Consider the following 27,000-nt stretch of genomic DNA (forward strand, 5'->3'; position numbering starts at 1 on the left):
GGGGAGCTAAGATCCCACATGCCTCATGGCCAAAAAACCAAAACATAAAAACAACAGAAGCAATATTGTAACAAATTCAATAAAGACTTTGAAAATGGTCCACATCAAAAAAAAAATCTTAAAAAAAAAAAAACCATTTAATTGCTAATACCCTCCAAATTTTATCTCCACCCAGACCCTTTTCATGAAGCCTAGCCATCTTCACACGTAGACAAAAAGAGGACTTTGGTTCCACTCCCATCTCCACCCCCAAATCTCCCTGGCCAGGCATCTCCAGCCACTCAACACTTAAGTGGGAAATGTGGTAGCCATCCTAGATTTCTCCATTTCTCTCATATCTTATTTGTTAGTAAGTCTTGTTATTTAGGTCTCAAAATGTTTCTCAAATATGTCTACTCCTCTTCATTTCCATGGTCACCAGCATCTCTTACCAGGATGACTGTAACAGCCTCCTAACCACCCCCAGTTTCTACTCTTACCCCCCATCGCCTGAGTCCCTTCTCCTCACAGCAGCCAGAATGAGTTTAAAAAATTAGATCAGGTTGCAGCTTTTTGAACAACTTTATTGAGGTATAGTTGACATACAATTAACCATACACTTAAAGTATACAATTGGATAAGTTTTGACATAGGTATACACCTGTGAAATCATCAGTAATCTTTATAACCTTGAGTTGGGCAGAGTTCTCAGATATGACACAAAAAGTGCTAACAATAAAAGAAAAAGGCAATAAACTAGACTTCATTAAAATTTAAAACTTTTGCTCTCTAAAAGAAACCACTAGGAAAATAAAAAGATGGCCACCATTTGGAGAAAATATTTGTAAAACATATATCCAACAGAGGGCTTGTATCTAGAACATATTTTTTAAAAACCTCTTTACAGACCTACAATACATGGAGAAAGAATAGGCCTAGAATACATGAAGAAAGAATTTGTATTTAGAATATATTCTAAAATATATGCAGCTCAATAGGAAGACAGGAAAAAAATTTTTTTAAATGAGCAAAAAACTTTAAACAGACACCTCTCCAAAGAAGATATACAAATAGCAAATAAGAACATGAAAAGATGCTCCTTGGCTATCAGGGAAATGTAAATTAAAATACAATGAGATAGCACTACACATCCACTTTTAGGAAAGCTAAAATTAAAAGACTGACCTTACCAAGTGTTAGAAAGCATGTGGCACATGCTATATATATATAACACTATAATTCTCCTACACTGCTGGTGGGAATGTAAAATGGTGTAAACACTTTGGAAAACATTTTGGCAATTTCTCAAAAAGTTAAACATATACCTCCCATATGACCCAGTTATTCTTCTCCTTTTTTTAAAAAAATTTATGTATTTTATTTATTTTTGGCTGCATTGGGTCATCGTTGCTGTGCGCGGGCTTTCTCTAGTTGCGGTGAGCGGGGGCTACTCTTCGTTGTGGTGCGTGGGCTTCTTATTGCGGTGGCTTCTCTTGTCGAGGAGCACAGGCTCTAGGCACGTGGGCTTCAGCAGCTGTGGCACGCAGGCTCAGTAGTTGTGGCTTGTGGGCTCTAGAGAGCAGGCTCCGTAGTTGTGGCGCGCAGGCTTAGTTGCTCCGCGGCATGTGGGATCTTCCCACACCAGGGATCGAACCTGTGTCCCCTGCATTGGCAGGCGGATTCCTAACCACTGCACCACCAGGGAAGTCCCTCTTCTCCTTTTATTAATTTTTCTTGCTATATTGCACTGGCTAGGACCTCTGGTACAATGTTGAACAGAAGTAGTAAGAACAGACATTTGTGGCGCACAGGCTTAGTTGCTCCGCGGCATGTGGGATCTTCCCACACCAGGGATCGAACCTGTGTCCCCTGCATTGGCAGGCGGATTCCTAACCACTGCACCACCAGGGAAGTCCCTCTTCTCCTTTTATTAATTTTTCTTGCTATATTGCACTGGCTAGGACCTCTGGTACAATGTTGAACAGAAGTAGTAAGAACAGACATTCTTGCCTCACTCCTAATTGTAGAGGCAAAGTATTCAGTCTTTAACCATTAACTATTATGTGTTAGCCTTCGGTTTTTCATAGATGCCAGATTAGGGGACTTCCCTTCTTCTCCTACTTTGCTGAAGGTTTTTACCAAAAATGAATGTTGGATTTTGTTAAATCATTTTCCTGCATCTACTGAGGTGATTTTTTTTTCTTTTTCAGTTTGTTAATATTGTGAATTACATTAATTGATTTTCAAACATTTCTCCAAGCTGGCATTTCTGAGTAAAACCCACTTGGTCATGATGAATTATCCTTTTATGTATTGTGTTTACTTTGCTAGAATTTTGATTAAATTTTTGCATTTATGTTTATGACACATATTGGTCTGTAGTTTGCTTTCTTGGCATGTCTTTATCTCGTTTTGGTATCAGAGTAATGCTAGTCTCACAGAATGAGTTGGGAAGTATTCCTTCCTTTTCACTTTTCTGGAGGATTTTATATAAAATTGGTAATTTTTCTTCCTTTAATGTTTGGGAGAATTCACCAATAAAGGCATCTGGGTCTGAAGTTTTCTTTGTGGGAAGATTTGAAACTATAAATTCAATCTCTATAGTAGAGAGAGTGTTATCCAGGTTATCTATTTCTTCTTGAGTATGTGTCATACTTTTGCTTAAAGTCCTCAGGGCCTTCCCCTCGCACCTACCTAAATCCTTACTGAGGCTTACAAGGCCCTGTCTGGTCTGCTCTGGCCTCCTCTTCAACCTCATCTACATGCCGCCCTCTGTTTGCTCACCATGTTCCAGTCAAATTGGTCTTCTGGTTATTCCAAGATAACACCAAGCTCTTCCTCATCTCAAGGCCTCGGCACTGCTTTTCATTCTATCTGGAAAGCTCTTCCACAGGCTCTTTGTGTGTTTTTTTCTCATTCTTATCCCCCAGTTCTCAGATTATGTGTCAGGGAGGTCTTCCCTGACCATTATATGCAGGGTAGGGCCTGATGGATACTCTCTCCTACAGAATCCTGTTTACTTCCTTCATAATATATATACCACACTCTGTCATTGTTTTGTTTACTCCTTCATAACATATATACCACACTCTGTCATTGTTTTGTTTACTTACTGTCAGCTCCCTAAGAGCAGGAACCTTTTCTGTCTTGTTCACTATATCCCCTGCACCCGGGATAACTGGGCACAAACAAGGTGTTCAATTATTATTTGTTGAATAAGTAGACTTATTCGTCAGTCAAGCTGCACATCAGGCAGGCAGTGAGTCTTCTGTGAGCTTGCCAGTCAATCTGAGGGTTTTTTTGCTTGTTTTGGGGTTCGTTTGTTTATTTATTTCTTTATTTTTGGCTGTGTCAGGTTTTAGTTGCAGCGTGCGGGCTCTTCGTTGCAGCGCACGGGCTTCTCTCTAGTTGTGGTGCGCGGGCTCCAGAGTGCACGGGCTCAGTAGTTGCGGCACATGGGCTTAGTTGCCCCGCTGCATGTGGGATCTTAGTTCTCCACCCAGGGATCAAACCTGTGTCCCCTGCATTGGAAGGCAGATTCCTAACCACTTGACCACCAGGGAAGTCCCAGTCTGAGGTTTTCAGTCAGCCTGAGGTAGGTCAGGTAGGCTTTAAGTGGACTGGTTGCTCTGTGGGGTGGGTCTGTGTGACTGATAAGTCCCCTGTAAAGTCAGGATTCTGGGGGACACAAAGAAATAAAAAGCCGAGGCCCACCCCCAAGAAGCTTCTGGCCACCTCCTTGGAGGCTCACTGCTCCCCACTGCCCAGCCAGGAGGTGAAGTGAGGGTGGTACAGGGTGAATAGGGGGAAAGCTACAGAGCATGACCCAACCTCTGGCAGCTAGTCCTCAGCAACTCTGCTGCAGGGCTTCCAAACCCCATAAAAGCCTTACCTGGCGACTGCTGTGCTTAGGAAGAGCCTGTGCAGGAAACACAGAGAGAGCTTTGTGGCTTCTTCCCCACCCCACTTCCTAGCCTCCCCTGACCTGGGCCCTCGCTCATGGAAACTCCCCCAATGGACCTGGCTGTCTGGCCCCAGGAGACAAGTGGTGGTGCATGTTGCCACTGCCCGCTCACCACGGGGGCAGGACATGGGCCTGTAATTCCAGAGGCCACTTCTTGCAACTGAACCCAACCTAGGTACCCCTCTCCACAGACCAGAGGAGGCCCAGCTCTGGTTGAAGAAGAGGCCTTGCATGGAAGCTGGGGACTTCACAGTTAATCCCGAGTTTCCCCAGGAACACCCCCGGCTGTGGGGTCATAGATATGGCTGGAGTCCTGTCACAGATGAGTATGTGTAGGAGGGTGTCAGAACGGCTTGTATGGGAAGCAGCTGTTTGCAGTAATTGGGAAGCAGGAGCTAGACCGCCAGCTATAATTGGGCCTCCATCCGGCTCACCAACAAACTCCATGACCAGGAGGCCCTGCTCTGGTGACATCATCCTCCTCGCACACTGCTGAGGGAAATGAGCTCAGGGAGGCCATCGGAGGCGGTCTGTTTACTTACAGAGACCCTGGCCATCAGCAGCTCTTTGACCAGATATTCCCTGTCCTAGCCAGCATGAAGCAGAAATTTCCTTAAACACATTACTTTGGACTCAACCCACTTGCGCCCTTGTTTTCAATTTTTTCTTAAAGAGGAAAATTCCTAGTTCTGGCACCAGACAGAGCAGCCCAGTGATGACAGGGGCATATCAAAATAACCCCCATAAGGACTTTTGCAGGTTAAGTTGCTCCCACCTCCCAGTCATCCCTGGAGCTGGGAGATCATCAAACCAATTCTCCAACACCCATTGTGTGGGGAGTCAGAGGGATGGCCAGCACGACCTCTAGGGCAGACCCTTTCCTTGAAGGCCTCCCTCAGGGCCTTAGCCACCCTGAGCTCATACTCAGAGCATTTCTCAACTCAGCAACCCTGGCTAGGCCCTAGACCCCTCCCTCATTCCCTCCAGGTCAGGGATATTTCAGGAGAGCCCAAGAGCTGCCAGTTTTCACAGGCTGCAGGGGATTCCCAAGATGGTCACCCCCACCTGCCCTGGCTGACAGATGCTGTCACCTGCCCTCCCCCCACACTCTCCGTGTTATTCCTGCTGGAACTCAGCCACTCTAAAAGACTTGAGGGGACAGGGGATTTGGAGGTCTCCCCAGTGCTCCAGGATCCTAAGGCCACTTGCACCAGGAGCACAGTGATACCCTCCCAGGACTATCAATCATGGAAGACAGGTGCCCTCTGCCTAGAGGGGTCTGCCCACTACTGGGGCTGGTCAGACAGGCCCAGACATGTCAGGCAGCCTGAGGCCTTACCTGACCCAGCTCTTCCCTGTGGCCTGATCCTACTTAGCTCAGCATCTTGTGACACCGGGGATGGGCTCAGGGAAGAATCAGGTCAGAAGAGGGCATTGAATCTGTGTTTCATAGTGTTTTTCGTAAGACTAAGAAAATGTCAAGGATCCACATCAGAGAATGGGGTGGAGGGAACGTCTCACACACAGATCTGAGATGGCGGCTTCTTAGAAGGCACTTAAGAAAGGGCCAGACTTTCTCACCCAACTGTCCTCCCCCCACCCCAACCAACATAGCACCAGAAATCCCTAAACATGTGGTTCCAATTATCTCAGTTAGTCAACATGTCTACTAACACAGAATCTGTAAGGTAAGAAAGCTGGAAAGACCCTGTATCAGGACAGAAGCGAAGGTTTTTTGAACATCTACTGTGAGCCTGGCATGGTGCTCAACGCTTTACACACATTTATCTTATTCAATCCTCACAATGACCCTGAGGGAGATCAAGTAACTCTAAAGGAGGCACAACTCATATGGCAAAGCTGGTATTCAAACCTGGTTCTGTCTGAACATAGACCATCTACAATTAGGCATTCCCAATTTAAAACTTCTAGAAAGTAATTAACTCAGGAAATCAATCCTACTCCTTCTGTAAAGCAAGCAAGCCTGTAAATTAAAGACATGGTCATCCAACCTCTCCATTCTAAAAGATGAGGCAACTGAGGCCAGATCACAGAGTGAGTCTGAGCTGAGCATAGGACAGTGGCTCAGACTTAGGTCAGTGTTCCTCCCACCACCCCAGCCTGTCTCACAGCCCTAAGTCCTCACTAAGTCAGGTGAGGGAAGGGTGGGAGAAAAGCTGTGGGCTCTGCCCTCTAGAAGACAAGACAAAGAGAAACACATATATAGCCACACACAGACAACCACTCAGGCAGACATGCAGAGACACAGTTCCATGAGGAAACAGGCAAGAAGGGTCCTTACTCCAGGTCTACCGTTTTTTATTTTATTTTAATCTTATTTTATTTTATTTATTTTATTTTTAGGCCACGCCACTTGGCATGCAGGATCGTAGTTCCCTGACCAGGGATGGAACCTGTGCCCCTTGCATTGGGAGCGTGGAGTCTTAACCACTGGATCGCCAGGGAAGTCCCCAGGACTACCCTTTAGATGGCCACACTCTGGCTCTATTCTGGCCCCTTCCATCCCACACAGTGAGAAGTCCATGGGGTCAAGAGGATGGGCCCACTGGCAGCCCATGCCCCACTCCTAGACTACAAATCAGGTACATGGGACCCTATTATTTCCTGCTCAGAGCCATATGGGCAGACTTTGCCAATGGTGCGGGCACCCCTAGGCCCAAAGGGTGGCCAAGGGGTGGGGTGTATGCCTGGAGTTTGGACACGTGTGAGGAGTCACGCATGCATGCAAGGCCTCTCGAGGTACAGGACGGAGCTGGGATGGGGAAGGAGAGGCTGGGGCCACTTGCTCTGTGTTGCTGTGTTCCAGCACGAAACTCAGAGGAGCCAGGAATTCAAAATCAAACCCAGCCCTCCAGTTACTAGGATTGAGTCTTTCATTTAGCTGTTTGTTGTTTTGACTTATTTAAATATTTAGACATGAACATAAGCCTTCATTTGTGCTCTTGCTCTGGGTCTTTCAAATGTTAGGAGCCACCCTAGACACCTCTCTAACTGCCCTGTGCCAGTGTGGGCCCAGTCACAGCACAAGCACTTTAAAGATGTCTGTTAGTAAATGAGCAAATCACTTTATGAATGAATCGAAGATTGAGTGAATGAATGCTTCTGCACAAATATAAATAGACAGGCATACATGCTTTCAGAGACTCACCAATATATTAGTGACAAATACATGCCCACGCTCCCAAAGACACATATGCCTAAACTTACATCTACAAAGACAAGTCCATGTTTGTACTAAAATAACCTAAATGCTCACATGTGCACTTCCACCTGTAGGTAGGCGTAAACCTACTCATCTATGCAAAGACACAGAGGCCACACTTTCCCTTGATGATACCCACACACACGAGCTTACACAGAGAGGTGGACATATACACATGCAGACAAACACATAAGTATACACTTTCCCACTGAGGAATCCAACTCCAACCAGAAATATAGCCACCTACACATACAAACATGGAACAGTCACATGAATCCACACTGATACATGCAGCTTTGATGAAGACAAAGCCATAGACCCAAGGAAGACTGAGTAAGACACCTGTCCACAGAGACCCTCAGGCTGCCCTGGGCTCCCACACTGTCTGCCTCCCTCCTCCTCCTGTCTGCCTCCCTTCTCCTCCTGTCTGTGGCCAGAGGGGGCTCCTAGAGGAATTCCTTCTGCAGACAGGCTGAGGTAGGCTGTTCTCTCTCCTCCCTGACAGTCCAGGCCAGAGCCCTAGGGTAGAGAAGCAGATGCTGTGTGCTGGGGGGCTCCCCCTTCCCAAGTAATCTGCCCTCTGGCCCTGGCCGCTTCCCACACCCTGGCCAAGCCTCCACTGGACGCTGGACTGCGGACAGTGGCAGAGCCCCACTCAGGTCCTGCTGTCCCAGCTCCACTCCCAACAGGATGATTTTGGAGGGGCTGGTGAACAGTGCTTTTCCAGAGGCCTTGCTTCCTCAGGAAATGGCTCGGCCGCAAGCCTGATCTCCAGAACAGGCATAGGTTGAAAACACGTTTGCTCCTCTCCAAAAACGTGGGCCATGCCTCTCACTCAGAGCCCCTCACGTCATTCTAGCCACAACATCCCAAGGTAGTGGATAGCAAGAAAGGCCCGGGGTCTCACCCTGCTTCTGCACTGACTCACTATGTCCACCTCTGTAAAACAAGCCATGTGGGTGTGATGCCTTCAGATCTAGCTAGAATGATGTATGAGTTTCAAATTCGCCAGGCAGCCTCTGCGCAAGGGTGAAGGCGCTCCAAACCCAGGGACAGTGGCCTGGTGTTGACCTCTTCTGAAGTCACAGAGTCATTGTTACAAACACAGAGCTTGTGCCAGGAGTGGCTGAGGCTGAGATGCTTGGTAATGGGGCAAAATGGGGACTCAGGAACAGGAATGTCCTGTGCAGTCTGAAGACAGATGGCCACCTCCCCTCTCCCTTCCAGCCACTCACCAGGTCCCCCAGGCCTCCGCTGGAGGTAGACACAGGGCTGCAGCCCCACCCAGCCGAGCAGGCTGAGAGACAGGAATGCTGCTCAGCACAGCTGTTTGGACAGGGGAGGCTGTTTATTCTCTGATGTCGGGAACATCTCATTCAGGGGGATTTGGCTGCTGGCAGCCCCTGGATGCAAGGTTTAGAAGAAGTCAACTTAATCAGATAAGGCTGATGGCCCAAGCTCTGAGCAGGCAGTGGGGGTGGAAGGAAGAGGCCGCCCCTCCCTGCCCCACATTCAGTGCCATGTGCACCTCAGAGCTCACCTCCTGGGTCTGCAGTAAGAGAGCTGGAAGGGTCAATGGAGCCGAGCCTGAAGCTCTCATTAATAGTGTGGCCGCTGGGGGCGGGGCGGGGATGGAGACTTCCGAGGTCCCACCTCCAGCATCCAGGTGCCACCTGCTTATGAGACACGGCAGAGTTAACAGTCTTCACCTGGGGAGGGAGTTCATTTGGTATGCTTTGAGCTGGCACTGCCCACTCCAGCATCCTTACACCACCAGCCCAGATCCCTTTTGCTCAGGCAGCCCCTCCAGCTGCGGCCTTGCAGCTAGTCAGCTTTGGCTCTGCCTCTTTTGGGCTTTCTCACCTTGGGTAGTCATCTCTCCAAGCCTCTTTCTTCTCCTATAAAACAAAGGTAATAGTATCTGCCTTGAAAAGATATTGTGAGGATTAAATAATTCTTTCAATAGGCCCATCATGCAGGAGGCACTTAATAAATGGTAGTGCCTTTCTCCATCATTCCTTCTATTGCTACAGACCCAAGCTCTGGTTTTCCTGAGGGCCAGGACCCTCCAGTATAGTTTATAACCCCGGACCCTGGTCACATCTACCTACTGCTGCTCGCAGACCTCAGAGTGCTCTGGGGTTCCCTAGGCCAGAAGACTTTCTGGAGGAGTCCAAGTGACCCAAGGAAGCATCTTGATGCTCAGGCTGCAGAATAACCCAGAACATGGTGTTTTTTTGTGTGACTTGCCCGATTCTCATTTTGCACAGGTTTGAATGCCTTGTGGGTATAGCCCAGGGGTGAGGACAGTCAAAATTCATCAATCCTGACTCACACATCTGAAAACCACATCTTTCTATATTCAATAAAAGGTTTACACCAAAAATAATGGAGCACTGGGGATGATAATGGGTATAAGTTATGGACTCCCCCCTCCTTTTATTCCCAAGACCCAATTTAAATTCTGTTAAAAAGCGGAATTCATTGGTCACTTAAGTGAAAGGCCTAGCTTTAGGCATGACTGCATTCAGTACTCAAACATCATCATCATCATGACTCTTCCTCTTCCTCTCTTGGCTCTACTTTCCACGGTGTTGGCGCCAGTCTGAAGCTTCACGAGGCAGCAAGATGGCATCAGGAGGAAGGCAAGACTCTTTCCCAGCAGCCCCCGAAAACAAATCTCCTGTGGACTCTGACTGGGTCATATGCCCATGTCTGAACCGATCACTGAGGCAGAAGTAGGGGGGTGCAACTTGCTGACTGGCTCAGGCCTCAGCCACTGGTCCACCCCTAGAGTGTGTGGGTGAGAGGGGCAGTCAGCTTTACCAAGATCCAGTGAGAGTGAAAAGAGGTTGGTTCCCCACAGAGAAGCTGCAGTAGGTACCAGGAGAGTGATATGGACCACAGGCGACAAGAACAACAGATGTCAAACAAAGGAAATCAGTGGGTCAAAAACTAAGATGACAAATGCTTTTCAAGCACCTTCAAGCCCTCTAAAAATATTATTGATGTGCTAGTTTTAAATCCCTAGACACCTCTGATAGACAATGTGTTATGGACCCATTTGGGATAGCCTGGTCTTGCTTAAGAACAGTAAAAAAAAAAAACAAACTACACCTTTCAACTGGTCTGCAATCCATACTTCCCAGGAATTCAGACTGGCCTTGTCTCCTTCTTGTCCCACGAGCAGGCAGTTTGACTGAAGTGACCAGTGTTGCCAGGGCTGGAAGGGCCTGTCAGCACCGCAAGCTTATTTCACTGAGCCAAAGGGGTATCGGGTATCAAGCAAACTCTGACTCCAGTGGCCCCAGCCCTCTCCCCCTACCTCCTCACATGGTCGAAGCTCCTCTCACCCTTGAATCTCCAGTGATTTCTTCCTCTCTTACCTCTCCCCCGCCCCCTCCACCACCCCCAGCTCCACAAGTCTTACTAAAACCTGTTCTTAAGAAAGGCTTCCTCATCAGTCCTTTACACGTGTGTATGAATAAGCATCAAATCAATAGTTTAATCTCTCAGGACCATTTGCATTTTAAGTCTGAGTCTTTCAAATGAAACTTTTAAAAGACTGTTCTGCCCACCCAACTCTACTCCCAAAAGGTACTTTTGGTGACATAGAGCAAATGAGACTCCCTGAAATCAAGCAATAAATGTACACAAAATTCTCTGAAACCCTCACCCATCCGCGCTGGCTTGCCAGTGAATTTTTTCTCGTCTGTCTTCAGTCACCTTTGCTGACATTACCCTCTACTATGGCGAAGAAGTTTCTTGTATCCTTTCCTCCATTTATTCAGTCAACAAACTTTTCTTGAACTTCCACCATGTCTTAGATACTTGGGTTTACAAAGATGACCTAGGCCCTGCCCTCAAACAGCTTGCAGTTAAATTTTAGTGCAGGAAACATCACCTTCACCACCAGATTATTACCACAAGCAAAGTCTAGCCCAGTGGCTGGTATAGAGTAGGTATTCAGTAAATGCTGCTTCTCCTTCTCAGGGCTGCACTATGGGGGCGCTGCAGTGAATACTGGAAATTTTCTAAAAACTCTATCCAGGTGGTAAAAGTGCCAGCAGGAGTGGGTGGAAATGGTGGTTTCCATCTCGCTTCAGAATGTCACGATTTATTTTGGATGTTCCACATATCAGGCTGGAGATTCACACAAAGGAGGGGCTTATTTTAACCAGATCAGGGCTAGAGACAGCCCAGGTCACTGTCTGCACGGTGCACAGCCCCAGACAGTTTGGAAACAAACAGTAACCCATCCAGAGGAAAGAGACTGACAAAAGCCACAACAAACAAAGGCCAAGAGATGGAAAACTCACGAGGTGGGGCAGGGTGGAGAGGAGAAGAGTGGAGGGCTGTGGTCCTGGTTTTTTTCTGGGGAGCTGAATCCAGCTCCTGCCCCACTCCCTACCAAGAATCACCATGGCAACGGGGAGGGTGAGTATGGCTGATTCCAAGCCAGTACAAACCTCCTGGGCTTAGCAGCAGGAATGGGCTCAGATGCATGGGGGCATGTTCTAAAGAAAAATATCTGAATTGGGCTTTTAAAATCACAACCTCCCCACCCACTACCGGTTCTGCAGACAATCAGTGTTTAACAAAATGAAAAGAAACAATAGTGAACCACATCCCTACTCCACATCTCTCTCACATACACATATACACTAATCCAAAGCCTACAGAGTAAAATCCTTCCTTTTGTGGTGGAAACTGACAGCTCATTGGATTCTTAGCCCTTCTCAGAAGCAGGCACCTAGCCTGTGAGAGGTCCACTTGCCACCTCCCAAAACTGTTCCCCCTCACAGTGGCATCAGTGACAGAAGGGTGATGAGGTTGCTTTGACAAAACCAAGGCACCTGGGGCTCTGATGTGAGGTGGCTCCAACTGAACCACCATCTGGTCTCGTCTGCCATCAGCCGCCTAGGAAAGCTCTTGGCCCATAGCAGGTTTGTCAGCAAGGAGACTGGTGCTTCCTCCTCCATGAAAGTGTTTGCAGCATGAGCCCCCTGAGCTCTCAACCCCCAGAACCCAATTTGGCCCTTTCCTGAGCTGGTTGGTCTAGGGGGTCTGCCTTAGATGTGGGGTCGGTGCTAAACAGAACTGAGTCTTCAGGGTTTGTCTCCTTCCTGCCTCTCCATTCCCAGGTACCCAAGGATCTCACACTATCCCCCATGACCCTAGTCCACTACTCATGGTAGGCATAGGGCCTAGAGTCCCCGTTACGAAAAGGATTTAATTCCCTTTAAAATTAGAAGGGGGGGACCTTCCTGGTAGCGCAGTGGTTAAAAATCCACCCACCAATGCAGGGGACACAGGTTCAATCCCTGGTCGGGGAAGATCCCACATGCTGTGGAACAACCAAGCCCAATGCACCACAGCTACTGAGCCTGCGCTCTAGAGCCCACAAGCCACAACTACTGAAGCCTGCATGCCTAGAGCCCGTGCCTAGAGAAGCCACGGCAATGAGAAGCCCACGCACGGCAACGAAGAGTAGCCCCCACTTGCCGCAACTAGAGAAAGCCCACACACACAAAGACCCAACGCAGCCAAATATAAATAAAATTTTAAAAAATAAAATAAAATTAGAAGGGGAAAATTAGCTTTTAAGTGGTAGAAAACATTTTAGTACATAAGAGTAATACATTCATCTTTATACCAACACAGTCCTACAGTATAATTTTATTTAGTTATTTATTTAAATTTATGTATTTTATTTATTTATTTTTGGGTCTTCGTTGCTGCATGCAGGCTTTTTCTAGTTGTGGCAAGCGGAGGCTACTCTTCGTTGCGGTACACGGGATTCTCACTGCGGTGGCTTCTCTTGTTGCAGAGCACGGGCTATAGGCAAACGGGCTTCAGTGGTTGTGGCGCACAGGCTTAGTTGCTCTGCGGCATGTGGGATCTTCCCGGACCAGAGCTCGAACCCATGTCCCCTGCATTGGCCGGCGGATTCTTAACCACTGTGCCACCAGGGAAGCCCCCTACAGTATAATTTTAGATTTTTTTTTTTTAGAGGAAGGGGCCCATGAAGGCAAAAGTGCCCAGGGCTCATGAAAGTCGTAATGTGGCCATCCTAGTCTTCCCTCCTGTCCATTCCAACCCTCTAGGCTCCAGGAATTTCCTTCCCTCATATCAAAATGTACCTGTCCCATGGAGCCCACTGGCTTGGAAGCTCCTGGAGGACAGGACCGTTCTTCATCCATCCTCATGTCCCCATCGTAAGCCCAGTGCCTGCCCCACGGTCACATCAGGTATCATACAACCTCTTTTGTGGGGGGGGATGGGAGTGGGAGGGGACAGAAAACTCAGAAAAAGGGGATTAGGTTTCAAATAAATATTGCCTGAGAACACCTGGAAACTGTGCACATTTCACATCTGTGTGGTCGGACTTTGTTCACATCCCCTATGCTGAACTCTATGGAAACTGCTCTGGCCAAGTTCACCAATGATCTCCAACTCAGTAAATCCAATAGAACTTCTCAGGTATAATCTCGATTGCTTGGCAGCATTTGACAGTGCTCACCAAGCCTTCGTTTTTCGCTCTGTGACACTTCACTGTTCCAGGGTCCCTGGGCATTACTGCTCTGTCTCCTTTGCATGCTCATCTCCTCTGCTGGGCCATGAAAAACAAATAATAATGATAATAATAATAGCAGCTGAAACAAATCAGCTACTTGCTCTGTGCTGAGCTATTGTAACCGTCAGTTCTTTCAATCCTCAAAATAATCCTAAATCCATTCTCCAACCACCAGCCAGAGTGATTTTTCTGCAAACCAAATCTGATATCACTTCCTTGCTTAAAATCTACTGGCTCTTCCCAGCCCACCACTTTTAAGGTCTTTCATGATCTGTTCCCTGCCCACCTTTCCAGCCTCATTTCTCACCACAGCCTCTTCCTGTAGGACCCTCCTGCTTTCAGCTTCTCCAGAAGGAACTCTAGGTCTTGGCACTGTTCGCACTGCCTGAAACGCTTTTCCTCCACCTCTTAGCCTGACACCAATGTCTCTTTCAGGTTTCAGTTGAACGTCACCTTTCCTGGGAGCCCAGTGGGGCTGAAGAGCATGATGCTTACGAGACTGACACTGAGCCAGGTTCAACCCCCAGCTCTGCCACTTCCTAGCCATGTAACCTTGGGCAACCTATTCAACTCTCCGGGCCTTCACTTTCTTATCTGTTGTGAGGATTAAAGAAATCAGTACCTGTAAGGTGCCTTGTAGGCTCCAGGGTGTCACCTCCATATTTCCTGACCCCAGACCATGTTAAGATTCCTTGCCAAGTAGTTTCCAACACTCCTTTATGATACCCTATAATGCCAACTTCACTCCTGAGAATGTTTGTCCATCTGCCTACCTTGCTAGACTGTCAGCTCTGTGAGGGCAGGGGCAGTCTGACCTGATTCTGCTCCTATTTCTAGTGTCTGGCACACAGTAGGGGCTCATATTTGCTAAATCAATAACTATAAATCCAATGCCTATAGATATCCTGGAGATATATACTCTCCAGCAAACGGCCACCTCGAACAAGGAAGAATAAAATTTTTCCCAACAATGAAAACACAGCAGCCTCGTGCTGAGGCTGAAAGCAGTCACAAAGGCAACTTGGAAATTAGGAAAATACCTTTATTATTTCTGAAATGCTCCAATATTCAATGTAAAAACCATGACAGTGGCTTTTTCACAACCTCACAAATTATAGAAAAGTGAATTTCCACATTCTTTACAGAAATCTCCCCCCTAAATCAGATAGGGCTCCATGACAGCTGACACGGGGCAGGAAGGAGGGGCAGAGAATACAGCAGGTAGAACCAGGGCTCTCTGAGCAGCCTGAGGCTTTTTTTGAACATTTAAAGCCCAGGCTGAGTCCCAGAGACTTGCAGGCCCTGTGAGGGAGGCTCAGCCCACACACATCTGTGGCACACCGAGGCAGGCCTCTATCTCAAAGGCCAGCTGCCCACAGAAGGCCTGCAGTGTGGCACCTGTGGCTAACAGGCCACAATCAAGGCAGGTTCGTGAGAAAGAGAGCAGGAGGCAGGCCTGCAGCTCAAATCCTTCTCTCTAAAACACGGCCAGGAAAGAGGCTGTGGACACTGGCCAAATGGTGCTCTAGGTTTAGAAATTTCCCCTTTTACTCAGCTCACAAAGACGAATTTGTCAAATAGCTACTTGAAAAAAAAGAATCAGAAAACAAACATTTGGTTCCATTTCAGCTGTAATCAGCAGTTGGTAATTTTTAGAAAAAGATGACTTGATTTGCTCTTTGTTTTCTATCGGTTCCCTGACTCCTTCCTTTCTCATCCATGGTTGGGGTGGAGGGGTTACAGCTGTAGCAGAAGGCTGTCTGTTAATGTGAGAAAACTGTGAAAGTGTTTTGCACTCACACACAAAGGCTGATGGAATTCAAACCAATCCCACCGATTTTTATGGGAAACATGACTGTTCCTCTCGGGTATCTCAAGTCAAAACAAGGCAACCGCCTAGTGATTTATAGTCCCCGCTACACATTTCCGCCTTCCAGAAGGCGTTAGAGAAGGGCCAACATCGGCCAGAAGCAATTGTAAACACCCCGCTGACGGCCTGGACACTTTGTTTTTAAATGCAGCAGGACTTTCTCCTTTGGCCCTGGCAAAAAAGACAACTCCCTAAGACTATTTAGGAAGGCACAGACAGGAAATCTCCCCCAAAACCTAAGAGTGAGGGGCCAGTAGCCTCTGTTGACTAGAGTGTGGCTGAGAGCATCATCAAAGGCAATTGATACATTTATGGCATATAAAAATAGTCCTGTGGTCCCCAACTGGCCCCCAGGCTTGACCTAGCTGGAGGTGAGGCCCGGGAGGGACAGAACAAGTTATCATAAGGCACATGGTTGCGGTGGTCCCCACACCAGGCCCAGAAAGATCATCTCTTCACGCGATTCCAAAAGTGTTGGAAAGCTGAGGAGTTGATGACACTCACTATGAGCAGCAGCAGCAGATACAGGGATATCATGACCGTAAACCAATGGCTGGAAACCCAGGAGAGCTGGCTTGAAGCCCTGCTTCAGGGGGAAAAAAAAGTTGATGTTGGAACAAAGAGAAAAACATTTTTTTTAAAGTGTATGCAACAACTTCTGGCTCAAAGAAGACGAAATGATCAATTTCATCCTCTGAGTGAGCCATGGAAAGAAGCTTTGTGCATGCTCCTTTGCTCAAAAAATCTGGGGCTGGGCTTCCCTGGTGGCGCAGTGGTTAAGAATCCACCTGCCAATGCAGGGTACACGGGTTCGAGCCCTAGTCCAGGAAGATCCCACATGCCGCGGAGCAACTAAGCCCGTGGGCCACAACTACTGAGCCTGCACTCTAGAACCTGTGAGCCACAACTACTGCAGCCCGTGTGCCTAGAGCCCGTGCTCCGCAACAAGAGAAGCCACCACAATGAGAAGCCCGTGCACCGCGATGAAGAGTAGCCCCTGCTCACTGCAAGTACAGAAAGCCGCGCACAGCAACAAAGACCCAATGCAGCCAAAAATAAATAATAAATAATTAATTTTTTAAAAAAATCTGGGGCTATTTGCCCTGGCACTGAAAAGCCTTTCACCAGAACATTTTCTAAATGTACAAAGACAGCTATGCAATGAGCTCATCCTGATCTTTCCTTTTATAGCTCCTCTTGTACATTTTATAACCTGTCTTTTCCTAAGCAAGACTTTGGTATCTAGAAGGATGACCTCACTAAGGGTGTCTGACCAGATGACAGCAGGTGGCAGGGTATTCAGCAAAAGTCTTTTCACTTTCAGACATGCACAGGTATTATTCTGAGAAGGGGAAATCCTCTTTTGCCCACTGGGAGACGATCTAAACCACCCAAGTGTGCACTAGAGAGACACTCCAGGAAGAAGTGGGAAAGGAATGGAATTTTCAACTTGAAAAAGCCAGATGATTTTAAACCAAAGGATAATGTCCCCCAAACTTAGGAACCCTGTACATATTTCCCAGATGTAAAGAGGGAGGATTTTACTAGATACTGAATTCTGAAGCATAGAATCCGCTGGTGTGTACAAGTAGGAGTCAAGAGTATTAACAATAACCCTTTTCCTGTCTTACCTGCTCACCTGCTGCTCATCCCCATGAGAAACTCTACCATGGACCCCCAACAATGTGACAAAATCTCAAAGTGACCCATAACCCTGGAGAGCCCTGCCATACCATCGAAAACACAATGCTGAGACGGCATGAGGAATCCACCACTCTCAGGGTCTTAGGAGCTGGAAGGCCTCATCTGCTGCTGGATTCAACACTCCCATTTTAGAGATAAAGACGAAGCATCTCAGGTCCAGAGAGGAGCAGGTGGTGGTTCGACAGCCACCTTGGGAAGTGACCAAGCTGGACGGCACATAATCCCAGCCAGATCCTGGCACCACCCTGCCTCTCAGTGCAAGCCAATGAGTGGGTTTCAGACTGTGATCAGGAGCCCAAGTGGAGAAGGGGCTTCACAGTTTGGCTTCATTCAGTCCCTCAGGTTACTTATGTTAACGAAGCTCTTCTTCACTAGAATATACAGTCCCTTAGGGCCAGGACAAGATTTTATTCGACCTGTGTTCCTCACTTCTTACCCCTTACATAAAGCAGAGTGCTTAATATATTTTTTACATAGCTGAGGTCTAAGGCTGGGGGAGAGGAGCTGCTGATAACTAAGAACCCAATACTATGAATGCAGCCTTTAGTTGTTCTCCCAGACCTCATGCAGGGACCATCCTTCTCACCTCTTGGGCTGCTTCTGTGAGTACACCAGCAGGTACTTCACTCGCAGGAGCTGGTTATTGGTGACCACAAAGTACTTTGGAGGGATGTCTCCCCCTTCACTGTGCTTGATCCTCGCTCTCCTGCGATCTATCTCCTTGGAATCTAAATAAGGAGATAAAGCACAACTTTACAGGGGGAAGATACAATAATAACAGAAGCAAACTATGAATAGAAAAGGGTCAAGCACCCTGGTCCTGAGGGTGGAGAAGCCCCGGGAGGCAGAGGAATGGGCTGTGTGTGTACGTGAAGCAGGACTTAAAAATAGGAGAGTCCGACAAGCAGACAACCGGGAAGAGGAAAAGGAATAGGAAACTAAAAGGGATACAAGAGAAAAAAAAAAAACAAAAAAAACTGAGTGGGGAAAGCAGAAGGAAGAAGCAGACTGATAGCCATAACAAAAAAATAATCTGGGACTAAAAATAAGACTTGATCTGAAACAAACTTTTTAACAGCATTTTAAATTAACCGTTCTGGATTCGAGCTTCTTAGAACACTTATTTCCACCTTTTGTACCAAGACTTGTTTAAAAAAACAAAACAAAACCTTTCCTTTTAGTAACATGAAAAAGCTTTACCAAAAAGAACCAAAACACAACAAAAAAACCCACAAAAGGCCAAAGCTTCGTGACAGCAGATGTTGCAAGGTTTTGTCCCAATGTTTAATGTTACGGTTTGCAGACTTCCTAAGAATTATAAAAGTAAATATTCATGCTGTCTGGTTTGGGGGAGTGGCGTCAGACCTGGGCCCATTCCTCAGGATTCCAATTATTTTACATTAGAGGCCAGGAACAGACAGTTTTCTCAATTCTCCTTTTCTCAGTGGAACCAACAGGCCAGCTCTGGAGACTAGAATGACAGTTCTATGACTTCTGCCTTTGAGGGCAAAAGAGCAGGGGGCACAGGACAAAGATCTAAGGCACATATCAGGAGAGTGGACTGAGGTGGCCCACTATTCATCCGCTCCCTAGAGAGCCCAGGATTCATCCCCATGGCCTCAGGTGCCCCTCACATCCTCTGGGGGCTCCAGCACACACCAGAGCAGCCTGGAGGAACAGCATGTGGAAGCAAGTCTTTACCTTCAGTCTAGCAAATGTTTATTGAATGTCAAGTATGTACCAGACTCCCTGCTGACCCCAGGTGCCCAAGAGTGAATCAGATCCAGTTTCTACCTTCAGTGAGACTGTGCTCTGGCCTCACACACTCATTTTCATCTTCTCCACCCCAAAGCTTTCCCTGAGCGCTTGGACCCACCATGATTGCCCCTTCCTCTGAGCTGCCGCTGTGGACCTCATCAGCACCCTCAGCTGGCACTCCCTACCCACTGCCCTGTAGTCAGTGATATGTTTTCCACTGTGTGTTCAGTCCATAAGGAGACTGCTCACTCCCTGAAGGCAGGCCCTGTCCTACACTGTTAACCCAGCCCATCCCTTGGCATGCAATGGGTGCTCCACCCAAAAGCTGGGCCAAAGGCAAAAGCCTGACACCCAGAGGCCTGCCGCCCAGGTCTGGGCCAAGTGCTCACTCACCCTTCTTCTTCGTTTGGCACTTGACGTCTGGATGGTCAATGACCTCGCACACGGCCACACAGCTAAGGATGGGGCCCAGGAGGCTGCGCTGCCACCCATGGCCATGGGGGCTATAAATGAGAGCCAGGCTCAAGTCACTGGTGAGGTAGGTCCCTTCCCCGAACAAGGATGTCTGAAATGGCAGAGATCAACAGAAAAGAAACAGGGCTGGGTGAATGCAGAGTTGGCACAGCAAGATGACACAGGTCTTTCTTCAACAGAGTTGTTAACACAACAATCTTCAAGCCTCTTTTTTTTTCCCAGCAAAAGGCATAAGATCAAATAATTCTATAACATCGTCATAGGGTTATGACAAAACACATTCCTATCTGACAACAGTTTAACTGATTGTGGATGTGGCTAACTAACTTGGCAAACTAGTAGTTCCAGTGCTTAAGGCTGAGTAAGAAAACCACAGGTGTAAGAGTCAAACAGACCCAAGTTTGAATCCTGCCTGTCCCTCTAACAAGCTAGCAAGTTATATAAACTCTCTGGGTCTCAGTTTCTACATCTACAAAGTGGTGATAACAGTGTCTCCTTCATAAGGTCATGGGCAAGGATTCAATGAGATGACGCACATGAAGCACCACACAGAACACCTGGCACAAGACGGGGGTGGGTATGCCGTCACAGGCCCTTATGTCGTAGTATATCAGTCAATTCCTGCTACATGAATGTGTTAAGCATGGTTCCACTGACAGGCTTGCAGAAGCAAAGTCATGCCCTTATGTACAGGGAGCGGGTAACACCTGAGTGACTAAGGGAAGTAATGTGAGTCATTACTTGGAAAAGAAACGCATCTCTCAGACCAGAAACTGTAACCAGATAAGGCAGGCCTATATGATGGGCAGGGTAAGTTTTGCTCTTTGTGTTGGTGTTGACCAAGAAAATGTCCAAAATTCTAGGAGGCAGGTCCCTGGTGGTGATGCTAATTTGGTGTCCTCCCTGACGAAGCATGCCAGGTGAAAGAGAAGGATCTCAGGTGAAATACCGACAAGCTGAGGCTACAGCAGGCATAGCAAGCACATCCTTTGTCCATGGTAGACATAAATAATCAACCATGACGCCGACATAAAAATATCAATCATGGCACTCATTCATACTGACTCAGAATCCTTCTCAGCACAACATTCTAGGTAACTGCTACCAGTGGATGGAATTTGACATGAGCTGTAATCCAGATGCTATTCTTGGGCCACAGTGTCAGTACCTTAAGATGATGAATGGCCTCAAACAGCTCACTGAATGTCCTCTACTTGCTAACTGAGAAACATCCTAGTCAGTGGCACCAGGCTTCCACAACTCTAAGCCGATTAAGTGAAGCTTAGGGGAAATGAAACAAGCCTTTCCTTGGCCTTGTTACAGTGTCCCCATGTCTCAAAAGTTAACACAGACCTTCTCCAAGGACATGGATGTCCTCTGATCTGACCCCACATCCGTTTCTGCTTATGCCTGCCATGTATACACCATTCCTAGACTCAAGAACCATGAGCAGGAGAGCACAACAGCAGGGAGCTTGGGGTATCCCTATGAGAAAAACAATCTCAGAGCTTCAACTGGCAGGTAGGCTCCCTCAAGCAAGCCCCTCACTGAAAACACAGAGGAGGCCAGAAGAGCATCCACTTCACCAAAGGCCTATGATGAGATGCTTCTAAGCAGCAAACTCCCTCAGGCACTGAAGTGAAGGTTTGGTTACAAGATTGGAATCTGCAGGCAACTTCTCCAGGTGGGCTCTGGTGTGAAGCAGAGGCCCCCTGGATTCCAGTAGCCTGGCCGTAACAATAAGCTGAGAGCCAGTGTAAACAAGCCCATCATCCTCGCAAAACCCAATTGTGCTAATCAGCGGCAGCAGTGCTGGAAAAGTCTCTCCAGCCTCGGGGCTGCATCAGCCACGACTGAGCCCAGAGCTCGTGGAGCCAGCCCCCCCAGACAAGGCAGATGCTGGGACGACTGGGGGAAAGGCTGCAGCCCTCCAGACACCCCAGAGTCGCTCTCCATCAGCCTCTAAAAGCAGCCACTGCTTCCTTGGTACTTAAGTACAGGAAGAGCACTTTGCATACATGAACTGTTTCAATCCTATCAGGGCACCAGCACGTGGGTAATGGAATCCTATTTTACAGATGAGGACACCGAGGCTCCGAGAGATTAAGTAAACTTCCACAGGACGGCAGACCTGCAAAGATGGTCTTTTTGGCTCCTGTCTGTATTCTTTCTCCTTCGCCTCACTGAGGGACAAAATAAGTGCTGGCAAAGAAGGGGTGGTTGACACTCCTAAAAAAAGGAAGGAAAGGTGCTCAAGGAGGGAGCTCCTCTCCTGTTTCCCCAAGGGCTGACTCTGTTGGCGGGTCCCCTAGGCTTCTCAAACTTCGACATGCATATGAATCACCTGGGAGTTTGTTAAATTGTGATTTCTGATCAGGTAGTCTGGGGTGGACCCGAGATTCCACATGTTCAACAAGCTCCCAGGTGATGTGGATGCCACTGGTCCAGGGATCATGCTGAGGAGCGAGGGCTGGCCACCCACTGGGATCACCTGGTGAGCTCTGAAAGCACACTGGTGCCCGGGCCCCACATTGGTTGGGGATGCGGCCAGGCACTGGGATTTTTAATAGCTCCCCAAGTGATTCTAAATGTGCAGCCAAGGCTGGGAACCATCTTTAAACCGATGCTTCTCAAACATTAATCAGCATAGGAATCACCTGGAGATCTTGTTAAAATGCAGGTTCTGACTCAGAAGGTCAGGTGGGCCCAGGATTCTGCCCTTTCACAGGCTCCCGAGCAATGCTGCTACTGCTGGTCTGCAGACCACACTTTGAGTGGCAAGGCCTTAGTGAGCCTACCCACCCTCACCCCTACCAGCCCTGACACACAGCCCCCCCATGTCAACAGCCTTGGGCCCCACCTTGTTCAGGTGGCAGTGCAGGCCATTGTGGATGATGGAATGGAAGTTTTCTAGGCGGCTCCCATGGAAGGCGTAGATTAGGTCTCGTTCTCCTTTGGTCTCATAAAATTTGGCGTTGGCTGGGTCGGAGTACTCAATTTCAAACAGGAAGTCCGGCACGGGGACAGGCGTGTGAGGGGCACCAGTCAGCTTTTGGATCTTTTCAAACTTAAAAACATGCAAGAAGTTTAAGTTTTATTTGGGAAGTTGGTTAAATGTGCTGCCAAAATGGCCTCCTAAAGCCTTGGGCTTAACGCCTATGGGCTCTGCTCATGAGAAGAACTGGCTTCACAGGAATAAAAACATCAGTTTATAAACAAGCTCAGAGCTTACAGCTCAAGGCTGCTTTCCTCTAACAATATTTTTCCCTACAGTAGGCTAACTGAGAAGCATAAATTGCTCCTTCTAACTAAAGATCACTTCTAATTTTCATTACACTTTCACATCTATTTCCTGCATTCCATCTTTACAATAATCTCAGGAGGTAGAAAGGTGTGATGATAAATTACAAAAATGGCCACAAAAATTTTTCCTCCCATCCCTGTCCATTCACCCCTCTGCAATGTGACTTTGCAGGAGGAATTCCACCAAGATTTCATCAGGAGATGGAATCTATTTCTCCACCCCTTAAATCTGGGCTTGGCCATGTGACTTCCCTTGGTAAACATATGGCAAACAGAGACTTGAAAAGAGCTTGCCCTTCCTTGTCTGCTGCTGGGAACCCTTCACAAGCCCTGCTAACCTTCTACAGGATGACAGCCTCGTAGAGGAAGGTCCCAACCACAGCAGCCATCCCCGCTGAAGCCCCCCACACACAAGTGAGGCTACCCTGGATCAGCCCCAGGTGAGCCGGCCCCACTAATAAGAACCACCCAGCCAACCCACAGAATCATGAGAAGCAATCAGTGTTGTTTTAAGCCAGTAGATTTGGGGGATGGTTTGTTATGCAACGAAAGTTAACTGATACAGAAGGGTAAGCTCCTTCCTAAAGGGTAATAATCCTCTTCAGGGCAGAGACCACACCATTTCCAAGACTTCCAAACAGTACATCACAGACCAAAGCCAGTCTCTGTTAAAGTTTTCTCTGGGTTGTGATTACATGACAAAAATAAGGGCAATTTAACAGATATATTTACATTGATGTAAGGTTGCCATGATCCCTTCTTTGGAAGAACTGTCCTTTATTCTGAGGTCAGGACCATCCTTTTTTTTGTATTAAAATATCCTTTTATAAAATGATACATGGTAGACAATATCCTTACTTGGGCACAATAAAAAGTTGATAATCCTGGGTCCCAACACTCCATATTTTAATGGAAATTAGCAGATGGGAGTGGGATTTGAACCCAGAGCCTGAGGATTTCCACTACTATAATCAAAAATCAAGGAGCAACTGCCTTATTTACTTTACCAATAGCACCCAACTCCAGTAGGCGCTTGATGTCCTTATGAGGAATGAGTAAATGAATGAATAAATCTAAATTTAACAGATGACAAAAGTGAAACCCAGAGATCATCTAGGAGTTAGCAGCCCAGCCCGACCTGAATACAGGTCTCCTGACTCCCACTCCAGGGCTGTTTATGTTATCTTACCATCCAACATGGATGGAGGATGTCCCTAGACACCAGAAACCGAGATGCCAAATTCTATGCCACTTAAGGAGGATTTCTGTCTTTAGCAGGAACTTATAAAATTGAATGCTCTTAAATTAAAACTGATTAAGTGAGGAATAGTACAAACTCCTGCTGCCGCTTACAGGAAAGAACACCTGATCAGGGATGTGCCTGTCCTACACCCTGATCCTTGTCATCCCAGCCCATCGCCGCGAGATCGCAGCCAAGCAAGGGAAGCCAAATTATGGAATATCTGGCCAGAGACTATACTGCAGGTGAGACACATTCTATTATAGCTCCCTTCTGAGGTAAATATTAATATTCTCAATTTACAAATGGGGAAAAGAAGACTCAATAACAGATGGGAGTGAGATTTGAACCCAGAGCCTGAGGATTTCCACCACTTCAGGTTCTGCCTCTTTGCTTCCTGACAGCTGGAATGTTTGGTCCACCCTTGTCAGAAGTACCTGGGGTGCTTGTGATACCCAACTTTTACTGAGCCCCTAGCATGTGCCCTTAGGCATTGTTCTAAGTGAGAAAATTCATTTAATTCTCACAGCCAGTTCCCTGATGGAAGTATACTATTATTATCCCCATTTTACAGATGAGGAAACTGAGGTACTGAAATGCACCCAGTAACCTGCTCAAGGTCCCGCTAGTAAGAGGGAGAACACAGCTTTGTAGTGCCAGTGCTCAAGTAACCAGCTAGTAAGAGGGAGAACACAGCTTCGTACTGCCAGTGTAAAGTTCCTGGGCCCCACTCTAGACACAGAATCAGAATTTCTGGGGACACAAGGGCCAGGAATCTGCATTTTCAATAAGCTTCCCAGGTCATGCTGGTGCACAAAGAGGTCCCAGAGCCCTCCAGGCCCAGGAATCTGTGATCCTATAGACCAAAGTCTCACCTCTGACTTTCCTGCACTGTGGATTGTCAGGACCTTTGAGGATAAAATCCAGCTCACCAGGTTCCAGGCCCATGTGTCTTTGTCTCCTGAGGACTGGAGAAGTTCTTTCAGGTTGGGTAACTTACTGGCATCTGCAAGCTGAAGTGAGGAAAACCTCCGTTAGCAAGGATCCTGGACAAAATGATAGTAACCCCAGGTGCCCTCTAGTGGTAAGGCAGGAGACCTGCACTTCTTTCATGTTCCAAGGCATTTCTTCAGAGGAAAATGCAACAGGTCTATGATCCCTTTCCAAATACTGCCCAACCCCAAATGTTCTGAACACTGGAAGGTTATCTGTAACTCAACTGGTACAAAACCTAACCTGAGCTGATGTGAGGTTCATTTAATCTTAATTATCCCACTTTGTGTTACTACTGATGAGACACATTTTGCTGCAGGGCTATTAATACCTCATTATGGGATGCACCCCGCTGGAGGTGTTACCAAATACATGGTATATACACATGTGGGTAAAGGGTTACAAAGCCTTTTCCCTTCAGCATGAGTTAATTTTCTGTTAACCTGTTCCCCTGGAGACCAGACAAAGGTAATATAGCAACTACACACAGAGCCAGGCAACGATGCTTTTGGTAAAGATGACCCAGAACGGTAACTGCATCTGGACCGGAGGAAACTAAGTGGGGAATCCATGGTTTTGGGTTTCCCCGAGTGTGGTGACTTTTTGTAAGGACACTGGCAGCTAAGTCTATGGTGTTCTTACTAGAGGGACCAGCCTCCATGGAACATGGGGCTTCATTAGACCAGTGCAGTTCCTGCAGCCACCCAACGTGAATCTCATCTCCTTACACCTGAACTGTCACTCTCAGGGGCAAGACTAGCTCCTGGACCTCTATGTGGACTATAGCAAGGACTTCTGGAGAAATGGAATGCCCTCCTGTGAGCTGTGATCCATCCCAGAGCCTTCTGATTTAGGCTGGTACCCGGTGTGGCCTGTGACAGGTGTCTTGAGGTGGACAATATTGCCTTTGTAAAATCAGGCAGAATCAATTCCGAAACAGATTTGGTGCCAGGATTTCTGATAAGGGACTGTAGACCTGGACTAGCAGAGAGCTACAAGGTATCTGTAGCTTTTGCTCAGAAATTAAAACTGACTAGAAGCCAGATCTCTCCAGCATGGCATTTAAAACACCACTGCAGACTGGTGCCATCTGTGAACATACCTCCTCCAAGCTTTGCTCACTCAGTCCCCTGGAGCGCCCCTTCCCCACCTCTACCAACCCAGGCACCCCCTCTCCTCCAAAACCCTAAAGGACTCAGCCCCAATACTCTCTCCCCAGAATGGCCAGGACTCGCGGAGACCAAGGACTGTCTTGTGTTTTTCTAGTTCTCCTGTTTCCTGGATGTAGAGGAAAGAGCAGACAGATCTCAGATTGAATCCCTGCTCCTTAGGCAAAGCACTAGACCTGGCTGAGCCTCGATCTCTCTAACACGGGAACCCCACTATCTCCGTGTGGATTGTCAGGAAGATTAAAGAAGGTAACAGAATCTCAGGGTCTGGTCTATACAGTGTATGTCCATTTCTGTTCTTCTTTGTATTTCTCCCTGGACAACACATACCTTTCCTAGGGATGTAGTTAGTACTTCATGAATACCAGTAGCTTTTTCCCCTGTTTCTAGATAGTTCACTGTTGCCAACCTTGGGGGGTTTATTTCTTAACCCTGTAGTTGAAAATCAGAAACCTTTCACAGCTGCTTTACTCCTGTCTCTATTTCTAAAGATTCAATCAATAGCCTCAGGCTTCTGAAAAAAACTATCTCTACATGCCTTGCAGGCCATCCATGAGGATCCAATTTAAAAACTTGGATGTGAAAAATGGGCAGAAGAACAAAATAGACATTTCTCCAAAGAAGATATACAGACAGCCAACAAATACATGAAAGAATGCTCAACATCACTAATTATTAGAGAAATGCAAATCAAAACTACAATGAGGTATCACCTCACAACAGTCAGAATGGCCATCATCAAAAAA

General features: G+C 47.3%; 1 protein-coding gene and 1 long non-coding RNA gene across 10 annotated transcripts in view; one reads left to right on the forward strand and one right to left on the reverse strand.

The window, feature by feature from the left end:
• Positions 1 to 27,000, reverse strand: part of PARP16 (poly(ADP-ribose) polymerase family member 16) — a 47,653-nt gene that overhangs the window by 10,512 nt on the left and 10,141 nt on the right. Inside the window, exons 2-7 of one of the 9 annotated variants that reach the window (XM_007105146.3) lie at positions 24,968 to 25,105; positions 22,410 to 22,616; positions 19,469 to 19,640; positions 17,904 to 18,045; positions 9,030 to 9,064; positions 8,506 to 8,839 (exon numbers count right to left, since the gene is read on the reverse strand). In XM_007105146.3, the coding sequence (XP_007105208.1) occupies positions 8,766 to 8,839; positions 9,030 to 9,064; positions 17,904 to 18,045; positions 19,469 to 19,640; positions 22,410 to 22,616; positions 24,968 to 25,105 (768 nt within the window). In that variant the 3' untranslated portion in view covers positions 8,506 to 8,765. Of the gene's footprint in view, positions 1 to 8,505; positions 8,840 to 9,029; positions 9,065 to 9,590; positions 9,957 to 14,771; positions 16,200 to 17,903; positions 18,046 to 19,468; positions 19,641 to 22,409; positions 22,617 to 24,967; positions 25,106 to 27,000 lie in introns of those variants that run through there. The other 8 variants (XM_024128909.3, XM_007105142.4, XM_007105141.4 and 5 more) reach the window with 8 other exon arrangements.
• Positions 23,163 to 26,882, forward strand: LOC102996817 (uncharacterized). The gene is made up of 4 exons (XR_002892514.2): positions 23,163 to 23,292; positions 24,208 to 24,337; positions 26,352 to 26,503; positions 26,800 to 26,882. It is a non-coding gene; the product is annotated as an uncharacterized lncRNA (long non-coding RNA).

This window comes from Physeter macrocephalus, chromosome 11, assembly GCF_002837175.3.
Source record: "Physeter macrocephalus isolate SW-GA chromosome 11, ASM283717v5, whole genome shotgun sequence".
Taxonomy (NCBI): domain Eukaryota; kingdom Metazoa; phylum Chordata; class Mammalia; order Artiodactyla; family Physeteridae; genus Physeter; species Physeter macrocephalus.